General features: G+C 44.0%; 1 protein-coding gene across 5 annotated transcripts in view; it reads left to right on the top strand.

The window, feature by feature from the left end:
• SEC14L5 (SEC14 like lipid binding 5) overlaps positions 1 to 21,945 on the top strand; it is a 41,032-nt gene that overhangs the window by 5,117 nt on the left and 13,970 nt on the right. For 3 of the 5 annotated variants that reach the window (XM_071761355.1, XM_071761359.1, XM_071761356.1), the window contains 6 exons: positions 737 to 812; positions 15,626 to 15,775; positions 15,881 to 16,012; positions 17,942 to 18,070; positions 18,689 to 18,908; positions 21,168 to 21,280. In XM_071761355.1, the coding sequence (XP_071617456.1) occupies positions 750 to 812; positions 15,626 to 15,775; positions 15,881 to 16,012; positions 17,942 to 18,070; positions 18,689 to 18,908; positions 21,168 to 21,280 (807 nt within the window). In that variant the 5' untranslated portion in view covers positions 737 to 749. Of the gene's footprint in view, positions 1 to 736; positions 813 to 3,160; positions 3,243 to 13,194; positions 13,213 to 15,625; positions 15,776 to 15,880; positions 16,013 to 17,941; positions 18,071 to 18,688; positions 18,909 to 21,167; positions 21,281 to 21,945 lie in introns of those variants that run through there. The other 2 variants (XM_071761357.1, XM_071761358.1) reach the window with 2 other exon arrangements.

Below are 21,945 nucleotides of genomic sequence, written 5' to 3'. Positions count from 1 at the left end.
TTAATCGTTCCTATAGCTCCTTGAGATGCTGGTTATTGACGCACATTTTGAGGGTTCAAACCCCAGCAAGAGAATCTGAGGGAGGAATCCTGATGAGAACAGTGAGAGGTGGCTAGGAGGAATGAGATGCTGAGAACTGAATTATTTCCCTTGCCTTTCCCTTATTTCCTGAGTTCAGCTGGAAGCAGTGGGCATCCAGGCAGTGGGATGTGATTGCTAGCTTAGCAGCAGGCATGTTCTTTAAGCATGCTGTTTCCTTTTCCTTTCTTTTTAGTGGGTTAATACACAGCTGAATGCTACTTTGTGCACAAAAGCATCTAAAACACCAAGATATGGGAGGCTGTGGAAGCTTTCAACAAGGGGGATTTTGCATAATGGTGACATGTAATGCAGAAAAAGGGGGGTGGGTGGGTAAGAATTGCCTTTCAAGCTTTGCAAAGCTGCTAAGACAGGCTTCTTCAGAGTACAATTGATTCTGGCTCTACATCTCTGTTTTGTGCTTTAATTATCATGAGTTTTGTTGGCATTCTTAAGTTGAATTTACTGCAGTGGTGTTGGAAAGCAGCAAAGGATGCTGCCACAAACTGGGCAGAGACCTGGGCAAAGATGTTCTGCCTACATTTCCTCCTCTCTTTGTGAGGAAGAGTTGAGGCCTCTAGCAAGGTCAGTTGGTGAAAATTGCTAGAATGTATTTTGGTGTGGGGGATTTAAATGTTCCAATTTCTTTCTGTTACAGGTGTGTGGTAAAAATGGTGCAGAAATACCAGTCCCCAGTCCGAGTCTACAAATACCCTTTTGAGCTCGTCATGGCAGTGAGTAATCCTCAGCACTTTCACTTTTCCAGCTACTAGGGGCTGCAGCTTTAGGCCAACAGGAGGTGGGGGACTGGGGTTTTAGCCAGCATGTCTTTGTGGCAGCCTTAGGGGTGATTGCAGGAAAAGAGGTTTAGCTCCCATTTCTTCAATATTCCATGAAAAATCAACATCATGTTATTTTAAGGGAGGCAGTTTAGTCACTAGAGGGGAAAAAAAGCCAACAAAACCCAGCTTTCTGTAATTTCTCTTCCACAGGGAGGGAAAAAAATGACAATCAGGTAGGCAGGGTCAGTTTGTGGCTGAGCACAGTGTTTGCCTTCTCACCAAATGCCATTCAGTGTAGAATCTCTCTAGATCTGATCCCAATAAGTGTTGTAGGGTGTGTATGTATCTGGAACTTCATTCTGCATCATGCCCAGCTTTTCAATTTAATTGAAAGCTAGAAATCTTTGGAAAAATTTATTTTGTATTGTTCTTCCTTGTTGAGTCAGTGATTGAAATGTGGGGAGATTGCTCTCTGAAAAAATTTTGTCATTTCCTCAAGGGGCTTGTGAGAGCTGTAATTGAAGTCCAATTGCTGGTGTTGCAGAAGCAAATGTGACCAGGGCAGTTTCCTTAGGTAGAGTGTAAAGAAATTTGTGAACTTGATCACTGCTCTTCAAGGTTCCAGTTAAATACCCTTCTGAAAGGTTTGCTTCTTGCATTTCAAGGGTTGCAATGAGCACTTGAGCATTTCTCTGAGATGCTTGCTTATAGGCTCTTGCAAGGCTTTGTTTTGGAATCTCTTGGCTATTTCAGTCTACTCTGGGCATCCTGGAGACTTAAGACTTTTAGTCTGCTGCTTTCTTTATTCTTTCTTATCTGCTGAGCAAGGACACCAGGGTTTTTTTGTTGTTTGGTTGGTGGGTGTTTTTTTTTGGTCTATTAGGGATCAAAAATGAAGCAGGAAAGCTGAAGACATTTTGGGTGCCTGAAATCATTCCCATGAATGGGAGAGAGAGGCTGCTGTAATACATTGCTTTCCTTTTGACACTGTTTCCTCTTCTAGATTCCTGGGACATAAATGCTGTGAGATTTTTTTCTGTCCAAACTAGTCTCCAGCCTTCTATGTCAGTAGTTAAAACTGGGGAAGAGATTATTTGCTTGGTCTTAAATGTGAATAATTGACCCAAAGGTAGCAGCCATTCCTTGGCTGAGAGCTGGTGCCATTCACTTTGCCATCTAACTATCAAAAGGAAATTTTTTCTTTTTTTTTTTTTTCAAGTTTGCACCTCTATCCCCAGTTTCCCCCTTTTTTTCTCTTTCCAGTCCTACCCAGATTTGCCATGTCTGTTACCAGCTAAGCCAGTAGCATCCTGGGGCTGATGTTTGTGGTAGTGAAACTTTTCTGATTGTGTTTTTTGCTCCCTCAGTGCATTCTGTATTAGGATAAGACACCAGTGGTTGTTATAAAGATCCTGTTTGCTCTGTGCATACCTCTCCACACTCCTGCTCTCTGTATTAGCAGGATAAACTGAAGACCAGCTGCCTGTCAATAGATTGACTGCTAATATAGGAGTGCTGCCTCTAGACAAATCCTTTGTAAGCTTGTTAGCAGAACAAGGCCAGGGTTGGATGGGTTTATTTTTCAAGTGGTTTAGATTTATTTGCTTTCAGGTTTTCAGCATGGCAGAACTTTAAAATTCCCTGGGATTTCAAGGCTGGGATTGTAAATGTCATTCTTTAGATCTTTAGTAAATTCACATTCCCATCACTTCAGCAGAATTAGTGGTCTTTTTAAGATCAAGGGAGTTGTCCAGGGTCACCCAAAGGACTGTGTAGTGGAGCAGAGAGCTAAATATAGACCCCTTAGTCCCATCTGATGTCTTGTGAAAATCATGTTTTCACAGCAGGATCTGCTTTATTCCAAAGACTGGCATTACAAAGGAACATTCCAATCCAGTGGCAGTCCATGGAGGCTGAGCTAGCTGCAGGCTTTGTTAGGGCATTTGATGTGTTCAGATGGAGTTTTCAGTGGTGTGGAGGCAGTGCAGATTTCAGAGCTGTCAGGTGCTAGCTGTCAGTTGCTGGAAGTTTTGCAGGGAGAGTGGGTGTACAGTGAAGCTGTTTTGCTGCTCAGCACGTGGCATTGCTGTTCATCTGCCTCAGTATAAAGCTGACAGCAGCAGCCTCAGCACTGGGAACCTGATGTTCAGCTGCTTTCATCTTTTCCCCTCAAATATTTGGTGTGAACCTGTGGTGTGCTGAGGTCTCCTGCTGTGGTTAATGGTAGGAAAGCAGAAGTCATGTGAGTGACCTCAAGACACCTCTGTGTTTTTTTTGATGTGTTTCTGTGCATCCTGCAGCCTGATACAGACAAGCATTCAAGCACAAATGTATAATGGGGGAAATCATGCTCCCTGTGGTCTGCTCAGGCTCTGGCATGAGGTAAATAGTGTCTGATAGGAAAAGCATTTTTCTCACAGGGCCTCTGATATTTAGGTACCACTGTAGAAAACAGTGCATGTGCTTTGTTCAGATATGAGGCTCTGAGAAATAGGGTTTCCATAGCCAAATGAGGCTCACAATTCATTGCCTTCTGACCTCACTGAAACACAGTGCTTCCCGTGCCTTTTGTTGATCCCCACTGTCAGGAACACAATTTATCTTCCTTGCACTTGCACAGAGTGCATGTGCATGCAGCTCATCCTCTAGACAGCACAGGGCTGTGCCTGACAGATGAGTCAGTGCTTTTACTGTTAATACCTTTGTTATTGGGTGTCTCTGGATAATTATCTGTGGATTTGAACTCTGCTGCTTACTAATACTTCAGCAGCTTGTGTTCTGGCATTTGCAGGCAGTAGATTTAACCTGTCTTGCACATCCTTGGAAGCAGGACTATGTTCTGAGGAGATAAAAACCAATCAGTTTAGCCAAGGCTTCTGGTCATTCAGGAGTTCTGAATGGTTTCTTTTTCTTGCTAGAAGAGGTCCTTCCTCCCTTCTGAAAAAATTTAAAGGACAAACTTTCTTCACCTGTCCAGTTTCACAGTAGTAATTTTTACCTGCTTTTTTCCTAAACTGCACTCACATTAAAGGATCATTAAATATCTCCTTTTAAATGTTCCCTCAAACAGTTTGTCCCTGCCTCTCTGGGCCTGATCTTGTGGGTTGGGATTGCGTGTGTTGTGATTTTATTTTACAGCCAAGAAAATCCCCAAGTCTAAACACTCTTTGTTTTCTCTGTGATGTAGTTTTAAAGCTAAAAGTTGGGGTATTTTTGCTATGATGTTATAAAGAGGGAAAAATCCAGAAAGTGAGAGATCTCTGCCACATAGCTGCTGAGTGATACCTTACTCTGGCTGATGTAAAGCACTCTCTGATGTATGATGATGGGAATGGGATTTAGGTGAGCAAAAGTCTAAGGCTCATTGCTGTTTGGGAAATGGAGCTGAGAGGTTGCATTTTTAATATCTGCTGCCATTGAGGTATTTGGTTAGGAGAGATTATTTTAGCTTTGGAAAGTAGTGGGGAGTTTTGTTCCCATTAATTTTAGTAGTGTACCCAGCCCCTCACACACTTGCAGCTGACATCTGCCATTTTCACAGGCTTTATGCTATACACTCATTTTGTTTAGGATGGTTCCTAATGCTACAGAATTGAAATAGTCCCTCAGGGACTCCTGCATGGTCTTCAATACCTGGTGTTTAGTTTGATTTGCTGCTGCAGTGGGGTAAATGAGAACTTCTGTCAGTTGTTTGGTCCTCTTGCCACGTTTTTGTGCACTTCACCTTCTGCTTGCATTTCTGATAATACCCATTTGTGGTTCCTGCTGTGAGTGAGGGATTTTTCTGCACAACCTGGTGCTAGGGGAGTGTTAAAGGATGCAGATCCTGAGAAGGGGAATGTTCTGCTTGCAGGTTTTATACCTTGAACAAAATCAAATCTTTTATCACTTTACTGTCTCCTGTCTTTACTGGGAAATAAAAGCTTTGCAAACCACAGACATGTAGGTAATGTCTGGGTTTAGTTAACAGCTAAAAAAAAGCTTTATAAATAATGGGAAAATTTACATATATGTAACTTGACACTTCAGCTTACTGCATACAGAATATCAGCTTTATGTTTGCAGCCTTGGAGTAATTTACGTGAAAACACATCATGATTTTGAAAAGACTCAGCCAGATGAGACATTTGGAACCTTGCAGCACATCAGCTCTCATTTTCTGTACCAGTTGCACTCTGTGCTTGCCACGAAACTGCCCCATGTGTGCACGATGCGAGTCAGTGCTGCTTTCTGCTTGACCTCCTTTCTTGGTGCTGCCCGTGGCATGTGCTGACACATATTTGAGCAGTGGAGAGCTCAGCCTCTTAAAAATGCACAGATGTTCCTCACTGCACAGCCTGAGTGGAGCCTCCAGTCTAGGGGGCTTCTGTCTGCAACATGCTTGGGGTGGGGATGGTTGTTCTGTGGGTGCACGGGTAACATAAGGGCATGGCTCACCTTGAACAGCTCTGAGGTGCTAATAAATCTGTTTAATAAATCTGTTAGGTGGCTGCTCATGATGCCCCTGACTGTGTGCAGCTGAAAACTTGGTCATCTGAAGCCCTGGCCTGGCACCAGTACTTTTTCCAAGCAGCTCTGTGCATTTTTTTTTTATTGTTTTAGTTGCAATTCAGTGTTCTTTTAGTTAATCTGGAGATTTGGTTTTATTCAGGTCAGATAGGAAATTAATGGAACCAGGGTGGGGTATACCTCTGTTACTCCTCAGTATGGTTTGAATGTCAGGAGTCCTAACAAGCTGGGTGGCAAATTTAGTACAGGCTACAAATGTTCCAGGTTTATTTGGGGTCAGTAATGACAAGGGAGAAGGAGTACTTTCTGCCATGTGAAGTAATTTCTGCCATCCTGTACAAATGAGTTGTAGCCTCTCAGAAGTGATCCTCTGCCCTCCCCTGTGTGAGATGTCTTTCTCTCATGCCTGGCATTGCTGAAGTGCTCATGCTGATAGTTACTGGGTTTGGCAGGAGTCCCCAGCTTGCCCCCAAATAATCCACGAGCTCAGCCTTGCCCACACTGGCCATTTGAACACTGACAAACTGCTCTGCACTCACTGAAATTTTGCTCATTTACAGCAGCTGAGGGTCTGGCCCATGTTTACCTGCAAGTCAAACATCCAGCATGACTAAAATCAAAATGCATCATTTATTTCACAGTTGTCCTGACAAGCTTTTGTGCCAGCACTGTTGGGAGGCTTGTATATGCAATCTTAGTGGCATCAGCTCCTTGCTATTTAAGCTGTCAGGTTTAGCTGCAGGAGGAGAAACTGAATACTGAGGCTGAGGTCCTGGCAGCTAGAATTGCTTTCTGTGCACCTTTTCAAAATTATTATTTGTGCCTGTCTAGCATCAACATGCATTGTGTTAAAGATGTTAGATTTTGAAAGAGCTTTAGTTAGTGACTTCATCCTGTTTGTGTTTAGCACATTGAATGGATCAGGAGACTGCTCAAATCCTGGTATATTATGGATGCTCTCCTCTCTAATGCTGCAATGTCTTAAAGGATTCAATATTGCACTGACTGATGGGGGTGATGTTTTTGCAACAGAACCTCTGAGCCCTTTTTTGCTGGGCAGGCACCACAGTGTGGCCCAAACAGCTCACAGTACACATTGGTAATGGATCAAATGGTGTGTGTGTGTGTGTGGTAACAGATACAGTGGTGTGTGAAAACAGGATGATGTACCAGCTAACTGATGTCTAGCAAGGATCATTTTAGTTCTGTGGGTTTGTTTAGAGTGACAAGTTCAATATGTGTGTTCACAGCCCCTCTAGATTTGGGTAAGGCTGCTGCTGTCTCATGACATAAAACGTGTGGATTGGTTGTCTAGGTCAACTACCATGCAGGATTTTACAGTGCCTACAGCCCAGGATACACTTGTGGGTTTCCTGCATACTTAACTGTGATTACAGACTGGAATATCCCCATCTGGAGCTCTAAGTTGTTATTATTATTTTAGTATCATCACTAAATAAAGTCGAATCTTAACTGAAAGGTTTGCTGGTCCACAGCCTCCACTTTCAGGTGTGAACTCTGGACCAAGAAGGGCTCTTGCTGCAGGGAGAGCAGAGCTGTGCCTGGCAGCTGCAATCCCCCTGAAGCTGCAGCAGTGGTGCAGCTGATCAGAGGGCTTTGGAGAGGAGCTTTCTGTGCAGCATCTGCAGGAGTGCCTGAGAAGAGGACCCAGTACCCACTCTGTCCTTGGAGAGCTGCAGATGACACTCTGTAGAGCTTTGCAGTGTGTAGCCTGCATGCCCAGTGCTCAGAAGCTCCTTTGGAGCTGCCATGACGTAGATAATGACACAGTTTTTTGTTTTTTTTTCAGATACTGTCTGAAATGGTATTTCTAGTGTGTAGTACCCTAGAGACTGAGAATCAATGTGCAAGGGGGAAAATTTGTGAAGAGTTATTCTTTGCTGTTCAATCCGTGTGATGTATGACATGAAATATCCTGATAGTAATCTGAGCTGTAGTTAAGAAGTGGATCCTCACCTACAAAAGAGAATCTGCTCTCCCAGGGCTGATTGCATATAGAACATGAGTGCAGCCAAATAACACTTGGGTGCAGGTGATCTGTCTGCAGTCATAGTCTGTGCCAGGTCATTTAGAGAAGGCAATTTCTCTTGTCTCTTTTACTCATGGTTTAAAGGTAAGTTAGCTGTGACTGTAAGAAGCTACTGGGTTAACTGGTTATGAGTCAAGACATGATGCTTCAGTGTGACTTGATGGCTTGAAAGCATGCTGTCAAGATACACTATAAATATCCCATCACCTTGCTGCTGAGAAGCATTTGGCAGCAGAAATCTGAAAATAATGATCTCTGTGTCACCTGGACTGGTTTTTTACAGCTGTAATGATGTGTTCAGTCCCTGTGCCCTGCCACCACCTCCTCCTAGTATGAAGCAGGTTGAGAGTGAGCAATAGTAAGGCTGAACACAAAGGACTAACATTTCTCTTGAAATGATCATCTGGGATGCTTCTCCTCAAGTGAGGAGAAAACAGCTGGTGAATGTTACTTAGCCCAGCTTCTGGAAGTGGCTGGGAGAGCTGCTTATTCATTCAGGGTTCTGGAAAACTGCTGGCAACATCTGCACATCTGGCCTGCTTTGTGTGTCTTGAGGGGATCATACAAGTCCCTTTGATAGTTTTGTATTGCCACTGTGAAGGCTCCATTTGATGAGCAAGAATGCTCTAGGAGCAAATGGTGGAGGCCTCGTGTGGACTGGATTTACATTCATTCAAAGGGGCTGTGCAGGATAGCTCCTCTTTTCTTTAAGCTCCTTCTCCAGCTGCAACATAGTCTTATTGCCTTAAAATAGGAGTTGCATCTCAAGTTTTGTCTGATCAGTGCAATCTGGTGCTGGAATGGATGAGCTCCAAAGTAAGCTGCAGTTCAGCAGCATAGCAACAAGGAGATACCTCCAATTATGTTGTATCACCAGTTTCTAATAGTTTAGTACTGACCAAAATGCCCTTTTCACTTCTACTGAATGTGTAGATGCAGAAAACAAATAATAAGCTCTTGAGCAGGGATTAAGAGCAGTAAGAAAATTCAGAACCAGCATCAATTGTTACATCTCAGCCAGCCTGGTGTTTTTTAAACTGCTAAGCACAGTGTTTGACTCCAAATTATTGCCAATTTGTACAAATTCTCCCAGCAGCTTCTGGCAAAGACAGGTTGTCCTTCCACACAGGCATTACTTTGTGAGCCAGCCTTTTGGATTTTGGGGTGATTTGTTGAGCAGTAAGTGAGTGATGGCAACACTTGATTTCTGTGCTTTACTTTGTAAGGTGTTATAAGGTGTTATTCACCTGAGATGTCTGCTGCTTTGCTTTCCTGTTTCAGTGTATCTGTCTCTTTCCACAGCAGATGTGTCCAACCAGCTAGCAGTTCTCTGGGAAAAGCTGTCACTTCCATGGCAATGTGTAAAGGCCAGTGCATTGTGTTACTTGTGTCCTGAACTCTTCCACCACCAAGTTTCTCCTCCCTGAGAAGGAGAGGAGGATTCTCTAGCAAAATAGTTTGAATGGGATGTTGTTTCTTCTCAGACAGGAGGTCAGGCACGTTGGTAGTTTCCTGAGTTAGCTTTGTGCAGCTTTTAGTCCTGCTTTTAGTGGGTTTGCTGTGTCACCCACTTGGGCCTGTATTGTAATAGGCAGCTGCTGCTCCCTGAATTGTTTCTTTCACCAAAATGAGGCAAATTATTGGCTGTAGTCCAGGGAGAGACAACACTGGGTCAATGTTTGCTGCCTGGGTACTGGGGTCCAGTGGACTTCTCACTGACAGGTCTTTTTCTTCTTTCCAGCAAAAGTTGTTGGTTTTTTCCTCAAACCCCAAAAGCTTTTTCTGCTACTCTGCAGGTGCTCTGCACCTCCTTCTAATGAAGCTTCACTTCCCCTGACTTCAGTGCTTTTCTGCACCCCAAATTTCTGCACCTGCTTGTTCCCACTACCAGTTGTTCCATGTGTATTTTATTGTGTGTGACTGCAGCTAGTGAGAAGCACTCATCTGTTCTAGTGATTACAAAGCACATGGATTATTGTCTGGTGAATAAATCTGCAGACCTTGTGGTTCCCTTCAGCAGTTGGACTGTGTAGGAGGAGGGACTGCAAGAAGAAATAATTACTTTTTCCTAGGCAGCCATAATCTGAAAACGTGTGAATCTGGAGAGAAGTTTGAGTGCCATTAGAGATGCTCAAAAGCTTGTCCAAATGAATCCACTTCTTACTGAAAAATGATGAGGGCTCTTATCTTCTCACAATCTCCTTTCAAAGTGATGATGATGTTAACATCTTAAGCTCAAAACCTGGTATCATGTCTCCTCCTCATTTCTCATCCATCTGAACAGAGGTGTACATTTTCTTCCTTTAACAGCTCATATAATATGACCTTGAGGAATCTTTGTTATGGTTTTTAAACTATTTGATCATGAAAGTTTGAAGTGTTTAAGCTGTTTGCACAAGGATGAAGCCTTACCCTTGTCACGTTCATGTAATTCACTGTAGTAGTTTGTCTGCATCAGGTGAATAACAATTGAGTTCCTTTATTTTCTACACAATGTGATTTTTCTCCACTAGCTGAGCTTTTACATGCTTAAAGATCCCTCTCAAGTTCATCGTGACATCATACAGGAATCAGTCTGTAGTTTTTCTGTTTCTGTACTTTTCTCTGAATAGTAAACAGCAGATCTCCATGATGGCATCACTAAGGAAGCCTGACCAGTATAAAAAAAAGAAAAATCCACCCACAAACAAAAAACAAAAGGCACAAGAAAACCAAAAGCCCCAAAAACCACAGCCAACCAAGCCCTAAAGACATAATGGCCATGCAGCCACTTTGAACTTACCAAGTAGAAGATAAATATTTTCCTGCCAACCAAAACAGCTGGGTGTGTTTCTGCACGATCCCATGGGCAGCAGCATTTAGCACACAAGCTGTGAGTTTACTTTGCTAATGGGTTTATACACTGACAGGGAGAATCCAAACCAGTTTCTGTTTGCTGTGTATTAGTGTGAAGCTTGAAGAATCACCTCTCAGGCAACTGGTGTGGGGGAGAGCCAGAGCTGCTGCCCTGGCTGTCATTTTGCAGCTACAGGACTCAGAGTCATCCCTCTAGGATATGAAGCTAGGAAAGGAGATCATGTAACATAAACTGGAGCATATTGGAAGCACTCAGGACCCAGAGGACACTGGGCTGGAAGAAATTGCCAAGAGCCAACAGGTGCCAGGAGAGTTTGGATTCGGAGGTGTTTTGTTCAATGCAGTAATTCAGTGCTTGGATGGATTTGTTGTTTTGGATTCCTAAGGCCTCTGTTGTGTAATTGCTTTCAAGGTCACTTGCTAGAAAAAGGATGTTGAAACTCAGTGATAAGGAGAAGCTGTTATAAAGGATCCTGTCCTCTGGCCATGTGCTCTGGAACGTGCAGCAATCCAGCTACTGCCAGCCCAGAGAAGATCAAACTGGAGAGAGGAGCAGGAACGTTCTTGCTCTGTGTTCAACACCTTGGTACTAGGAAGGTGAAGTACTCTGTGCTCCAGAGGGGAAGGAATTAAGCAGGTGAAACAGAGGGCTTGTAGAAGAGGATGATTTCTCCTTTTCTCTGTGGTTGTGAGGCTTTAGGCTGTCATTTTTTTGTTTTGACACTTGTGTAACTGGTTCTTGTTTGGCACCTGGCTGACCTTCAGGGCAGTCTCTCCTCACATATTCAGTTCTTTGTACTGCTTATTGTGTACTTCACCAACAATTTAGGAGGTTTAAGTGTGGCTTCCTTGCATTGTCCTCAAGGATTCCCTTCTCACAAGGTATTTCCATTTGTCACTGTATTGGTCCCACTGTTTGGCCAGCAGAGGTAAAATCACTCAGACACATCCTCCCAGGAGGTTGCAGCCCAAACATTATTGCAGTGCAAAACCTCAGTCAGAGCTCTCCTTACTGATTTCATAGGCAGCTGAATAATTTGAATTCTTAAATGCAACAGGCTGTCAGCTGCATCTAAAAATTTATTTATTTTTTTTTTACAATTCAGATGCACCTAAAAAAAAATTGGTTATAGTTCCAAGCAAAATACCTGAGAGTTCAAACAGATCCCAAATTCCTCTGCCTGGGAAAAAGCAGCTTGGTTTAGGGAAGGGCACAGGTGGGCCTGAACCACCAGCTCTTGTGAAACAGTGGTTTTGGGTACAAACAAAGCATATAACTTATTATGGATTCAGATTAAAGTAGGCTGGGTTGTTGAGACAGTTTGCTTGGGCAATCTGATGTATGTGATCCTCTGGCTTGCCCAGGCAACTCCTGCTGCTTTGCAAGTGCTGGGGGATTTTATTCAGTCACAGTAGAAAATGAGCCCAGCTGGGATTTGGTGTGATGTGCTAACTCACTTGGGCTGGAGGGTTTGCAGGAGTTGTGCAAGGTGTTAGCTGGTTCTCTCTGCTGATGTTAATCCTGATGGGGTTCAGAAGAGGGGAGGGAGTGTCTTCATGGAGCCAGTGATTATATTTATATATATGTATAATTATCTTTTTATTAATAATTTTTTTTTTACCTTGGCCAAGACTTGGGTCATTGAATTGGTTGTCTTAAAGCAATATTGACTGAGGAAAAAGTAGTGGCACAAGAATGTCATTCCTTCTTGAAAGGAGAGCAGAAAAAGGAGAGACAAATCATAGTACCTGAATACCAGTGAGTGATGAGTTCTTGCAGCAAGGAGAGGAAATGCAGGCAGATAAGCAGCCAAGTATTGAAACAAGCTTGGATCAAGAACCCTCTGCCTTTTATTTGACTGGATTAGTCTGTTGTTCACCTTGCACTCTGCAGAACCATAGGAGAGGAGAAAATAGCTACTTCTAGCAATAACTTGGGGAAAAAAAAATTCTGTCTTCGTTATTTCCTTCAGTTTCTGCTGGAGCAAAAAGGGGCTGCTGAGTGTGGATGCTGATTTTGATCAAGGGTGCAAAAGCTGGATTGCTCTCCTGAGAGCTCAGTCCCTTCAGTGGTGAAGCATCAGGCATGGTAACTGCACAGCTTCATTGGGACTGCAGCGTGGGGCTTCAGCTGTCCTTCATGTGATCTCAGGCATCTTTGCCTGCTGTATTTTTAGAGTTGTTATGCAAAGAAGATTAGCAAAGGACTTAATATCTACGTGCCAAAGGGATTCTTTCTCAAATATGGAAATGTTCCACCTTTTTAGGTGATGGGTTTGGGCTGTTGTAGTTATATCATCAGGGCTGTGTGTAGACATGCATCTCGCTGCCCTGACCTCTCTTTGTTCTCCAGATGTTATTTAGATGTTATTTAGATGTTATTTGTCTGAAATAGTGACTGCACTCTGCTAATAGTTGTCCTGCACTTGGTTTTGCTACATTTAATGGCATTTTATTAAGAAGCCTGTCTCCAGCTGATTCAAGTGCATACTTGGTGGAGAAGCAGTCCTTGTTTTGAGACCCAATGACTCTATCATCAAATCAGAGCCAGGTGTCCCTGGGTTCACTGGGGATGTGTGGGACTTCACTTTGGCCAGTCTGGTCTTTCAATGGTACCTACAGCCCAGTCATTCTGGTGAAGCTGTTGAAGTGAGGCCTTTGGAAGGGTATCTGTGCTTTGGCTGTTTGCTGTCTTTGTGGAAGATCAGCTCTTATTTCTCTGCAAATGCCCTCCCAAATGTTCCTGTCTCACCTGCACCCCTGGAAGAGTGAAGGATGTGACCCTGAGACCACCATGCCTGGGACTTTCTTCCAGTCCAGTTGCTTTGCATCTCTTTCTGGAAAACCAGGAGTATTTGGAGCAAGAAATCCTTGACTCAAAACACTAATCTTGACTCAAAGAAATGGACTGTGCTGGCTCAGCCTCTGCTTCCAATGGTTGGTCCTTGCTTGTTGAATGTGAAGCCCTGGGAGGTGTGATGTTACCTGTTTGCCCAAAGCTGTGAGCCAAGGTGATGGGGAGTGTGCCCACCTTTGGGGTGCAGTGCTGTGGAGCAGAGGAGGCTCTGGCACCCCTGGTGTGGGATTTTAGGGGTATTTAAGTGGATATGATAGTCCTTTTCAAGCCTATGGACAATCCTAGTACCATCCTCACATGATCTTCTGGCACTCAAGGTGTTGTCCAGTCTCTGTATTAGCTGCTGTTTTCCAAAGTTATGGGATTAACTGGGGCAGCCTTCTAGGGGCTTATTTTCAGTTTCACTTCTTGCCTAGCATGATGAGGGTGTGTGTAAGGAGCTGGAGTGGGACAAAATGTTGATAAATAGTTTCTAAATCTCGTGGTATTCCAGTGATCTCCAAAGGTGGTCCCAACTTGTGCTTTCTGGGACTCCAGTAACTAAAAATGTGTGGCCTGGAAAGACCCTTTCTTCTATGTGTCAGAATAGAAAACATGAGTAAGGGAGAAGAGGGTAAATAAAGGCTTTCACCTCCAGGTAGTACAAGATGATAGATTGGAGTCTGGAGGACTGGGAGAGGTGGAGGGTCAAGTAGGAAGAACTAACTTTGAGAAAATTAATGTGCTGGCAACTTCAGACACCAGAGAGCAGTTAAGAAGGGATGAACCCCTCATGCTCTGTGACTGTGGAGGAAAATGCAGCACACCAGGAGTGGGTAGTGGGAAGCATCCCACCCCAGAGCCATCATAACAAAGTAAGTTTCTTGAAGCAGTGAGTTTGGTGTTGTATGGAGCCATGTGGATTGATGTTGGAAAGGGTCACTTCCCACGGGAAGTTTTATATTTATCTAAATTAGTTTTGGTTTTCTTATTGTCAGGATTAAAAAAAGCACAGGTGCCTCACACACAGGGGGAAAATTCTCCAAGAAAAATGGCAAAACGGGGAGGACATTACTCAGTGACTTAGAGGGGATGAATTAAAAACCTGTGCACTTTGTGTATGGCCAGAACTCCAGCTGGCAGCCTGCTTTCACTTCCCTCCTGATAGTAAAGCTACATGATAATCTGAAATAACTTGGGTTCTCTTCAGAGGTCTCGGAGCAGGGAGATACAGAATGTGTCCTTAAGTGCCTGAGCTATTTTAAGAGCAGATATTATTCACAGCACCAGGGCACATGAATACATACAGGGGCAAGCAGCCTCTCAACTGTTGTGGTAATGGGGACCCCAGCCCCCCAGAGCTTGCCCACAGTGCTGTGTTTGTGCTGCCAACTGAGCCCATCTCCATCCTTATCACATTAATATTTTCTGTTGTGGCAGATAAAAGTATAAATACTCAGGAGAGAATGATGTGCTGTAGAAAATGGTTATGGCTTACATAAGGCAGGAAGATGGCAGCAGTTCAGAGGGGGTTGGCTCAGCTGTGGAGTTCTAGCAAAAAAAACCTAAGAAGTTATGACTGAAATTATTCTGAGTGTGCAAGGGGAAGAGAGAATGGGTTCTCCTCCCATCACAGCTGTAGCTGAATCTCTGGCTGCTTGTGCAGCTTGTGCTGTTGTTGCTTCACTTCCACATCTGTGAGGGCATCCCAGCATGCAAGGCAGTTTTCAGAAATTCAAGGGAAATATTCCATCCTGCAGAAATCTTCCTACATCAGGAGAGATGGAGGAGTTAGGGAAAGAAGAATAACAAACAGTAGGTAGTGTCTATGCAAGTTAACTTTGCTGCAGGTGCCATGGAAAGCCAAGTATTTACTAGAGCTGGTAAAGAAGCTGTGGATAAAAGGCTTTTCAGAGGGACAGTTAAACCAAGGAAGATTTCAGAACAAAATTTCAGGACAAAATTGTTTGATAAATGGATAAATGAAGGCAAAGTGAGTAATCAGTAATTGTTGGTCTTACCTTTGATGTTCTGGGACAACTAGAACTGTTTAACATGTGACATTTTCAAGCCACAAGAATATTAAATGGTTTTAAACAGCTTCTTCCACTGGCAATGTGACTGACTTGAATTTTAGTATCTCTGGGTGAAGTCCTTAGCTAGCAGAAACCAGAATAGCCACACTTGCTCATGCAAGCTGAGGATTTGGTCCTGATGCTCAAGTTATTAGTCCCTTCCCAGTGCTCTTTAACAGCTAGGTTTTGTTTCTACTTCATATGTGAAAGAAAAGTTATATTAAGACATACTTAGCTTGATGATTGATGGGAGGGGTTGCCAACTCTGTTCATAACTATTTTGCTTTAACTTCAAGCCCTGTGTTGGCTCCCCTTTCCTCAGAGGTGAAGGGTGTCTGTTCTGTTGGACTCTTGTTGGAAGGGAAGTAATGAATTCAGAAAGAGTTAAGGTTGATGTAGCCAGAAGCTGAAATTTGTTTTTTTGTTTTGACACTTCCAGGCATATGAAAAGCGCTTTCCTACCTGTCCAGAGATCCCAGTTTTCCTGGGGAGTGAAATCCTGCATGAATCCAGGAGTGAGGATGGGGCTGTTCATATCATTGAGCGGAGCTGCAAGCTGAACGTGGATGCTCCGAGGCTGCTCAAGAAGGCAAGTGTCCTGGGTTTTGCTGGCTGGCTGAGTTTAAGAAAGTCTCCTGAAGTTACTCTTCTCTTTTTCTTTTTTTTTTTTTTTTTTATTCTCCATCCTCCTCAGATTGCAGGGGTAGAATATGTTATCTTCATCCAGAAAAACACAGTCAACTGGAGGGAGAGAACTCTGCGCATTGAAGCCCACAATGAGACTTTTGCCAACCGTGTCGTTGTCCTTGAGACTTGTAACTACTCAGTAAGTGCCTTGTTTCTGCTCAGCTCTGGAGGAAATGGTGGAAGTTGTGTGCTAACATCCAGGCTGAAGCTGCTTGAATGAATTTGCACACTGGACTGTTGTTTACTGTGATTAGAGATACTCTTAGCCTGCCATGAGTAGGCCAAGGTTTTCAGGTGCAGGCTTTCTCCAGCACTTTCAAAGGGCATGAGAAATATTTGAGGTTGATTGTGATTTTCTGATTGGAGTGCTAGACCCTAGGCTGAGAGTAGAAAACACAAATGGTGCTCCAGAACTATTTTTCAGTCTATTTTTCCTGAATTTCTCCTGCATTGAAGTTCAAGTTAATAAAAGCATCAGGAGCCTGGGCATGTAGTTAGTCCTAGATATTTAGAAGGAAACCCTTCATAGTTGCTATTATGAAGGCCAGAGGGAAGACAGGGAATTAATTTTGCCCACAAATAAGTGCAAGTTTTAGCCTCTTGTCACGATCTTCATGCTCTAAATATTTGGAGAAAAGGGTTGAGCTGTATCTGTAGCCTGGGATGTCTCATTTTGTGGCTGTGTCTTCAGCAGCAGTGTGCCATTTCATTGTAATTGTGCTATTAGGGTTTAGTCACCACTAAACAGCTTCATCTGGTTCTGGAGGCAATCTGATACTGCTTTTTGTTCCCGAAACAAAAGACCAGATCCTGTTACTTACCTTCCCTACTGGCAACAGGACAACAGCCCAGCTTCCAGGGACTAAGCAAACTGCAAGCAGCTCCTATTTCAACCAAGACCAAGAGCTGAAAAGCTCTTAACATTTTGGATGGTGAGGGGAGGTTTCCTGAGCCAGAGATCCCTTGGTTGTTTTATGGAGCTTCCTAAAAACTGCAGTAAATCAACTTCCATCATTGTGACAATGCCCTGACAGATCTGAAAAGCTCCCAGGTCACCTCTGGAATCCTCAGACATTGTTGTGCTTGCTAATTTTGGCTGTGTTGCCCCTGGCTTGTGTCCTTGGGAAGGAAGCATCAGCAGCTGGGCCTTGAGGGGAACTCTCTTCCTGGAACAGGGTGGGAGTGAGCTGTCTGCATCCTCATGTTGGTTCCCTGCTCTATTTTAACCAGTTCCTTTTTCCTTGCCAGAACACACCGGAAACGGGTTCATTCTCATCTTTCCTTTTCTGCAGTGTTCTCTGAAGCAACTTGGAGAAATATGATCCTGCTCTTGCAGTTACTCAGTATCTCCCCCGAGGGAATTTATGTCCTTTATAGAGTTCCTTTCCTTGTGTGGGGGCTGGAATTTTTTTTTTCTTTTGTGTCAATTTATGAATAGGACCACCTACAGAGAAAAGGCAGAGCCCTCTCAGAAGAGGGTTTGAGTTTATAAGAGGAAAAGATTATGTAGGTTTTTTTACCATGAAGAGAGTAACTGAGGGGAAATGGCTAGAAAGGAAAGGTGGGTATTGAACCTGTCAGTGGGAAAACTCCCTGCTCTGCCACATCTTCCGTGTTCTGGGGGGGAAGACTGATATTCAGTGGATGAGTTTCCTATCCAAAACCAGAAAGAACTGTTTTGTGTTCTTCCTTTGCTGCAGACACAGGTGTTTTAATGTGTGGGTTCTGAGAGGCCTTTCTTGCCTTCCTGTGAAGGTTTTTGACATGACTGTTCCAAGTGGGCAGTCTTACTACTATTTTAGTGCAACTTCTGCTATTAATATTACCATTCAGTTGTTCTGGAGCAGAGATGGGTTTTAATCTTTATTTCCTTGTGTGTGTGAAGACTGCTGGGTTCATCACAAAGGTCCATGTGTCCATTATGTGCTTTTACTTGGGGAAAATTAATCCAACTGGTAACTATGGGTCTGTCAAGTGCCTCATGGGGCCTTTTCTGCCCCCCTCACTCTGTACCAGTGTGGTACCAGGGCCCTGCTGTAGCATAAACTGTGTGTGTCTTTGGGCTTAGGTTCACCCTGAGAATGAGGAGTGGACTTGCTTTGAACAGTCAGCATCTCTTGACATCAAGTCATTTTTTGGCTTTGAGAGCACAGTGGAAAAAATTGCCATGAAACAGTACACTTCTAACATCAAGCGGGTGAGTTGGAGCCATGAAAATTTAAAAATTAAAAAAAAATCAAATGCCTGCTCTCAGTGTGCCTCCCTTTCCTGTAAAATAGTCCCACTATAATTCTATACCTTGGACACATGTCTCTAAAATCCCTCACGAGGGGAAACAAAGGAAAAGGCAGTGTGCAATGAGCAAACCCAATCTGCTCACTGGAATGTGTCTGTGTGGGGGAGGGAGCAGTGGATGCTGTGGGTGCCAGGCTCCTCAGACACTGGGGACACTGTTCTCATGCAGGAAGAACAAGTTCTGGGTAAAAATGGGCACACCAGTAGCTTTGGCAGAGGCACTTCCTTCTGGTGGCCTTTTCTTCTGGGGCTGCAGTCAATGATTTGGTAGCAGGACAGAAGCCTTACAAAGATTTTTGAGTCCATAGCATTGGAATTTGCCTGGCCAGTTATAATTCACCTGTTTGGTGCTTTTCATAGTGACATTTTTCCAAGGAAGTCATACAGATGGAAGGAGACAACAGCTTCCCTTTTGTTTATCTCCTAAGAGTCATCTCTCTGGAGGAAAGCTCTCTTGCACCTTGCTGGTTGTGGAGAGAAAGGTTTGGTTGTATTCCTAATGAGAGTTTTTCCCCTTCAGGGCAAGGAAGTGATTGAACACTATCTGAAGGAGCTCATCTCCCAAGGCATCACCTTCATCCCCCGCTGGACACCTCCCCCAGCCTGTGGACAGAAGGATGAGAAAGCCCAGGCTGCTGGAGGTGCTGCTGCTGCTGTACCACTTGAATCTGGGGCTGGTGGAACTACCAAAGAGCAAACTGGCAGCTCCTGCCCTCCAGCAGAAGCTGTCAGCCCTGATGGTATGTACTGTCCAGGCAGCAGCAGCTGCTGACAGTCTCAGTGTCTTGAGTAGCAGTGACTAATGAGTTGTTGTTTTGGGTTTGTTTTTGGTTTTTTTTTTTTTGGCATGAGGTTTTTCCTTCGGTTTGTGGGTGGGGAGAAGTGAAAGTTATTTTCTTTCTTTGAGAAAAACATAAACAATGCAAATTCTAGAACTGAATTCTAAAACTGAAAAGCCAAAAAAAAAAACCCCTGTGCTGGCAGTATGTTTTTTGTTTGAGCTTAGGAAAAAACCTTCGGTTTTGATCTAACTTTAAACAAGTTGGAAAAACTTAAAAGGTGTCTCCAGTACTCATAACTGAATTACAGTTAAATATTTTGGCTGTTTAAAAGTGTAGGTACTTGGGGTTTGGTTTGGATGGGTTTTGCCTCTCTGTCAAGCCAAGACAAACTTGTGGAATGTTGCCTAACACATTTCTAGCTCAAAGTGCCTGAATCAGGCTTTATTTTTGTGCTGATCTGATGATATCTTCTAGACTAAATAAAATCCTTTGACAGGTATAGGAGGCTCCTATTAATTTAGAGCTGTGGTATCAGACATAAGTTGTTATTCCTCAGAAGGAAACACAGCACTTGTTTTGCTGAGTGTAACTAGGGAAAAAAGCTTGGAATTTGGAGCTCTGGCTCCAGTTTCACCAAACCTTCCCTGGTAGCCTCTCTGGATTTGGAACCCATCTGGAAAAAGGATTGAAATCCACAGAGTAGCTAAAAAATGCTTGTGTGCATTGAGCTTAAAGTTAAGGTTAGAGTGTTAGATCCCATCTAGCAGAAGAGGAGAGTAGCTCTTATTTTTCTGCTCATATTCAAGTTTAGGAAGTGATGAGCTTCCCTGGGACTGCTCTGTGGATTTAGTAGGGGAGAGCACTTACCCACATAAGCTCTGTGTTATCAGGCAGCACCACCATATCCTCTAGGTGTCCAGGCCTTATTCTGTAGTTAACAGTATCTGCTGATCTGACCAACTCAGCCCTGGTGAGGCCACACCTCGAGTCCTGTGTCCAGTTCTGGGCCCCTCAGTTCAGGAAGGATATCGAGGTCCTAGAGCAGGTCCAAAGGAGGCAACCAGGCTGGTGAAAGGACTCGAGCACAGATCCTATGAAGAGAGGCTGAGGGGGCTGGGGGTGTTCAGCCTGGAGAAGAGGAGGCTCAGGGGAGACCTCATCACTCTCTACAACTCCCTGAAAGGAGGTTGGAGCCAGGGGGGGGTTGGGCTCTTTTCCCAGACGACTTTCAACAAGACAAGAGGGCACAAGAGGTCTCAAGTTGTGCCAGGGGAAGTTTAGGTCAGATATTAGAAAGAATTTCTTTAGGGAGAGGGTGATCAAGCATTGGAATGGGCTGCCCAGGGAAGGGGTGGATTCTCCATCCCTGGAGATATTTCAAAAGAGCCTGGATGTGGCACTCAGTGCCATGGGCTGGGAACCACGAGGGGAGTGGATCAAGGGTTGGACTTGATGATCTCTGAGGTCCCTTCCAACCCAGCCAATTCTATGATTCTATGATTCTATGAAAAAGAATCCAGCCTGGTGAAGAGTGGGATGAGATTTCCTTCTCCCAGCCCTCCTCCTCAGGTGCCTGCATGCCTCCAGCCCAGCTTTGGGTACCATGTTCTCCTTGCTGGCATCTGCATGTGCAAGCCTCAGAGGGGACATGTGCTGTTACCTCAGGATGCTGGCAGTCTCCAACACCTTGTCCTTTGTCTCTGAGCAGGAGGGACCTTGAGCTACTGGTATGCACAGGACTTCTCATGCCAAAAATCTCAGGGGCAGTGTTACTTTCCCTTTGCTCTCTGGTGTCTGGAAGCAGAGTAACATTCTGCTGTCTCTCTGCTTTTTGTCCTCTTGGAACTGGGATTGTGCTTGAGATCTTTAGGACACCAGGGACTGAAGTGGCCAGGTCTTGGAAAGGTTAATGTAATGGGTGTTGGAGCTTCTGTTTGGCCTGGTTTTTTTACAGCTCCTGATGGAGAAGTTCAGGGTTTAAGAAGTACCAGTGCTCTAAAAGACTGAGTGATCTATCTTTGTTACCTTGCATGCTGGTTGAGTCTTCATGTCCTAATCACAGAGAGAATATCCCTCAGGCATGAGGGCTTCTGCACTCTTCCAGAAGTTTCTATGTATCAGAAAGTAACCTGATACATAGAAATAACTGCACATCACCTTTCTGGCTATGCCAAGTCTCCTGAATTTTTTTTTTTTTTTTTTTTTTTGTTCCTTCAGCTGACAAACTGGATGCTGATTACATAGAGCGCTACCTGGGCCAGCTGACTCCGATGCAGGAGAGCTGCTTGATCCGTCTGCGCCAGTGGCTTCAGGAAACCCACAAAGGGAAGGTGGGTGGGTGAGGCAGAGAACACCCCTGGGCAAGCCTACATATGTTCTCCAAGCTTTTGTGCCCTCAGCCCATCAATAAAACTCGTGGACAATTGGGCACAAGTTGCTGCTGGGGAGATTCTGACTGGACACAAGATGTAAATTTTTCACCATGGGGACAGTCAGACATTGGAGTGGTTTCCCCCCCACACTTTGGACAGTTTTAAGTCTCAGCCTGATAGGGTGCTGAGACATCTCACATAAACTACTAGTGTTATAAAATTATTAGTGTTTATTAGTATTATCTAGAAGGGTTGCACCAGAGGATCCCTGAGGTCACTTCCAAGCTGACATCCTGTGATTCTGTGAATGTGTGTGTTGAGATTGAGCTGTTATGGCAAGGTGAGGTAAAAGGCCAGGCACAGAGGATGATCTGTGTGACCTGGCAGCAGGATCCAGCATATCACAGGCTGCACCTCCATTGCCCAGTTCCATCCTGGCACTCAATGGTCCCTGAGCACAGTGCCTTTGCTTGGTACTAGTACACTAATGTGTATCACCCATATAGAAATAAGAGATAACAAAAATTTAGAGCTGTAGTTCTGTTGCTATTGAACTCATGAACTCCCTTGTTGTGTGAGTGTGTAAATGGGTTTTGTTGCTACTTATGAATGTGGATGGAGAA

This window comes from Heliangelus exortis, chromosome 17 (genome assembly GCF_036169615.1).
Source record: "Heliangelus exortis chromosome 17, bHelExo1.hap1, whole genome shotgun sequence".
Classification (NCBI taxonomy): domain Eukaryota; kingdom Metazoa; phylum Chordata; class Aves; order Apodiformes; family Trochilidae; genus Heliangelus; species Heliangelus exortis.
The sequence above is the reverse complement of the archived record's forward strand: the minus strand, read 5'-3'. Positions and strand labels throughout refer to the sequence as shown.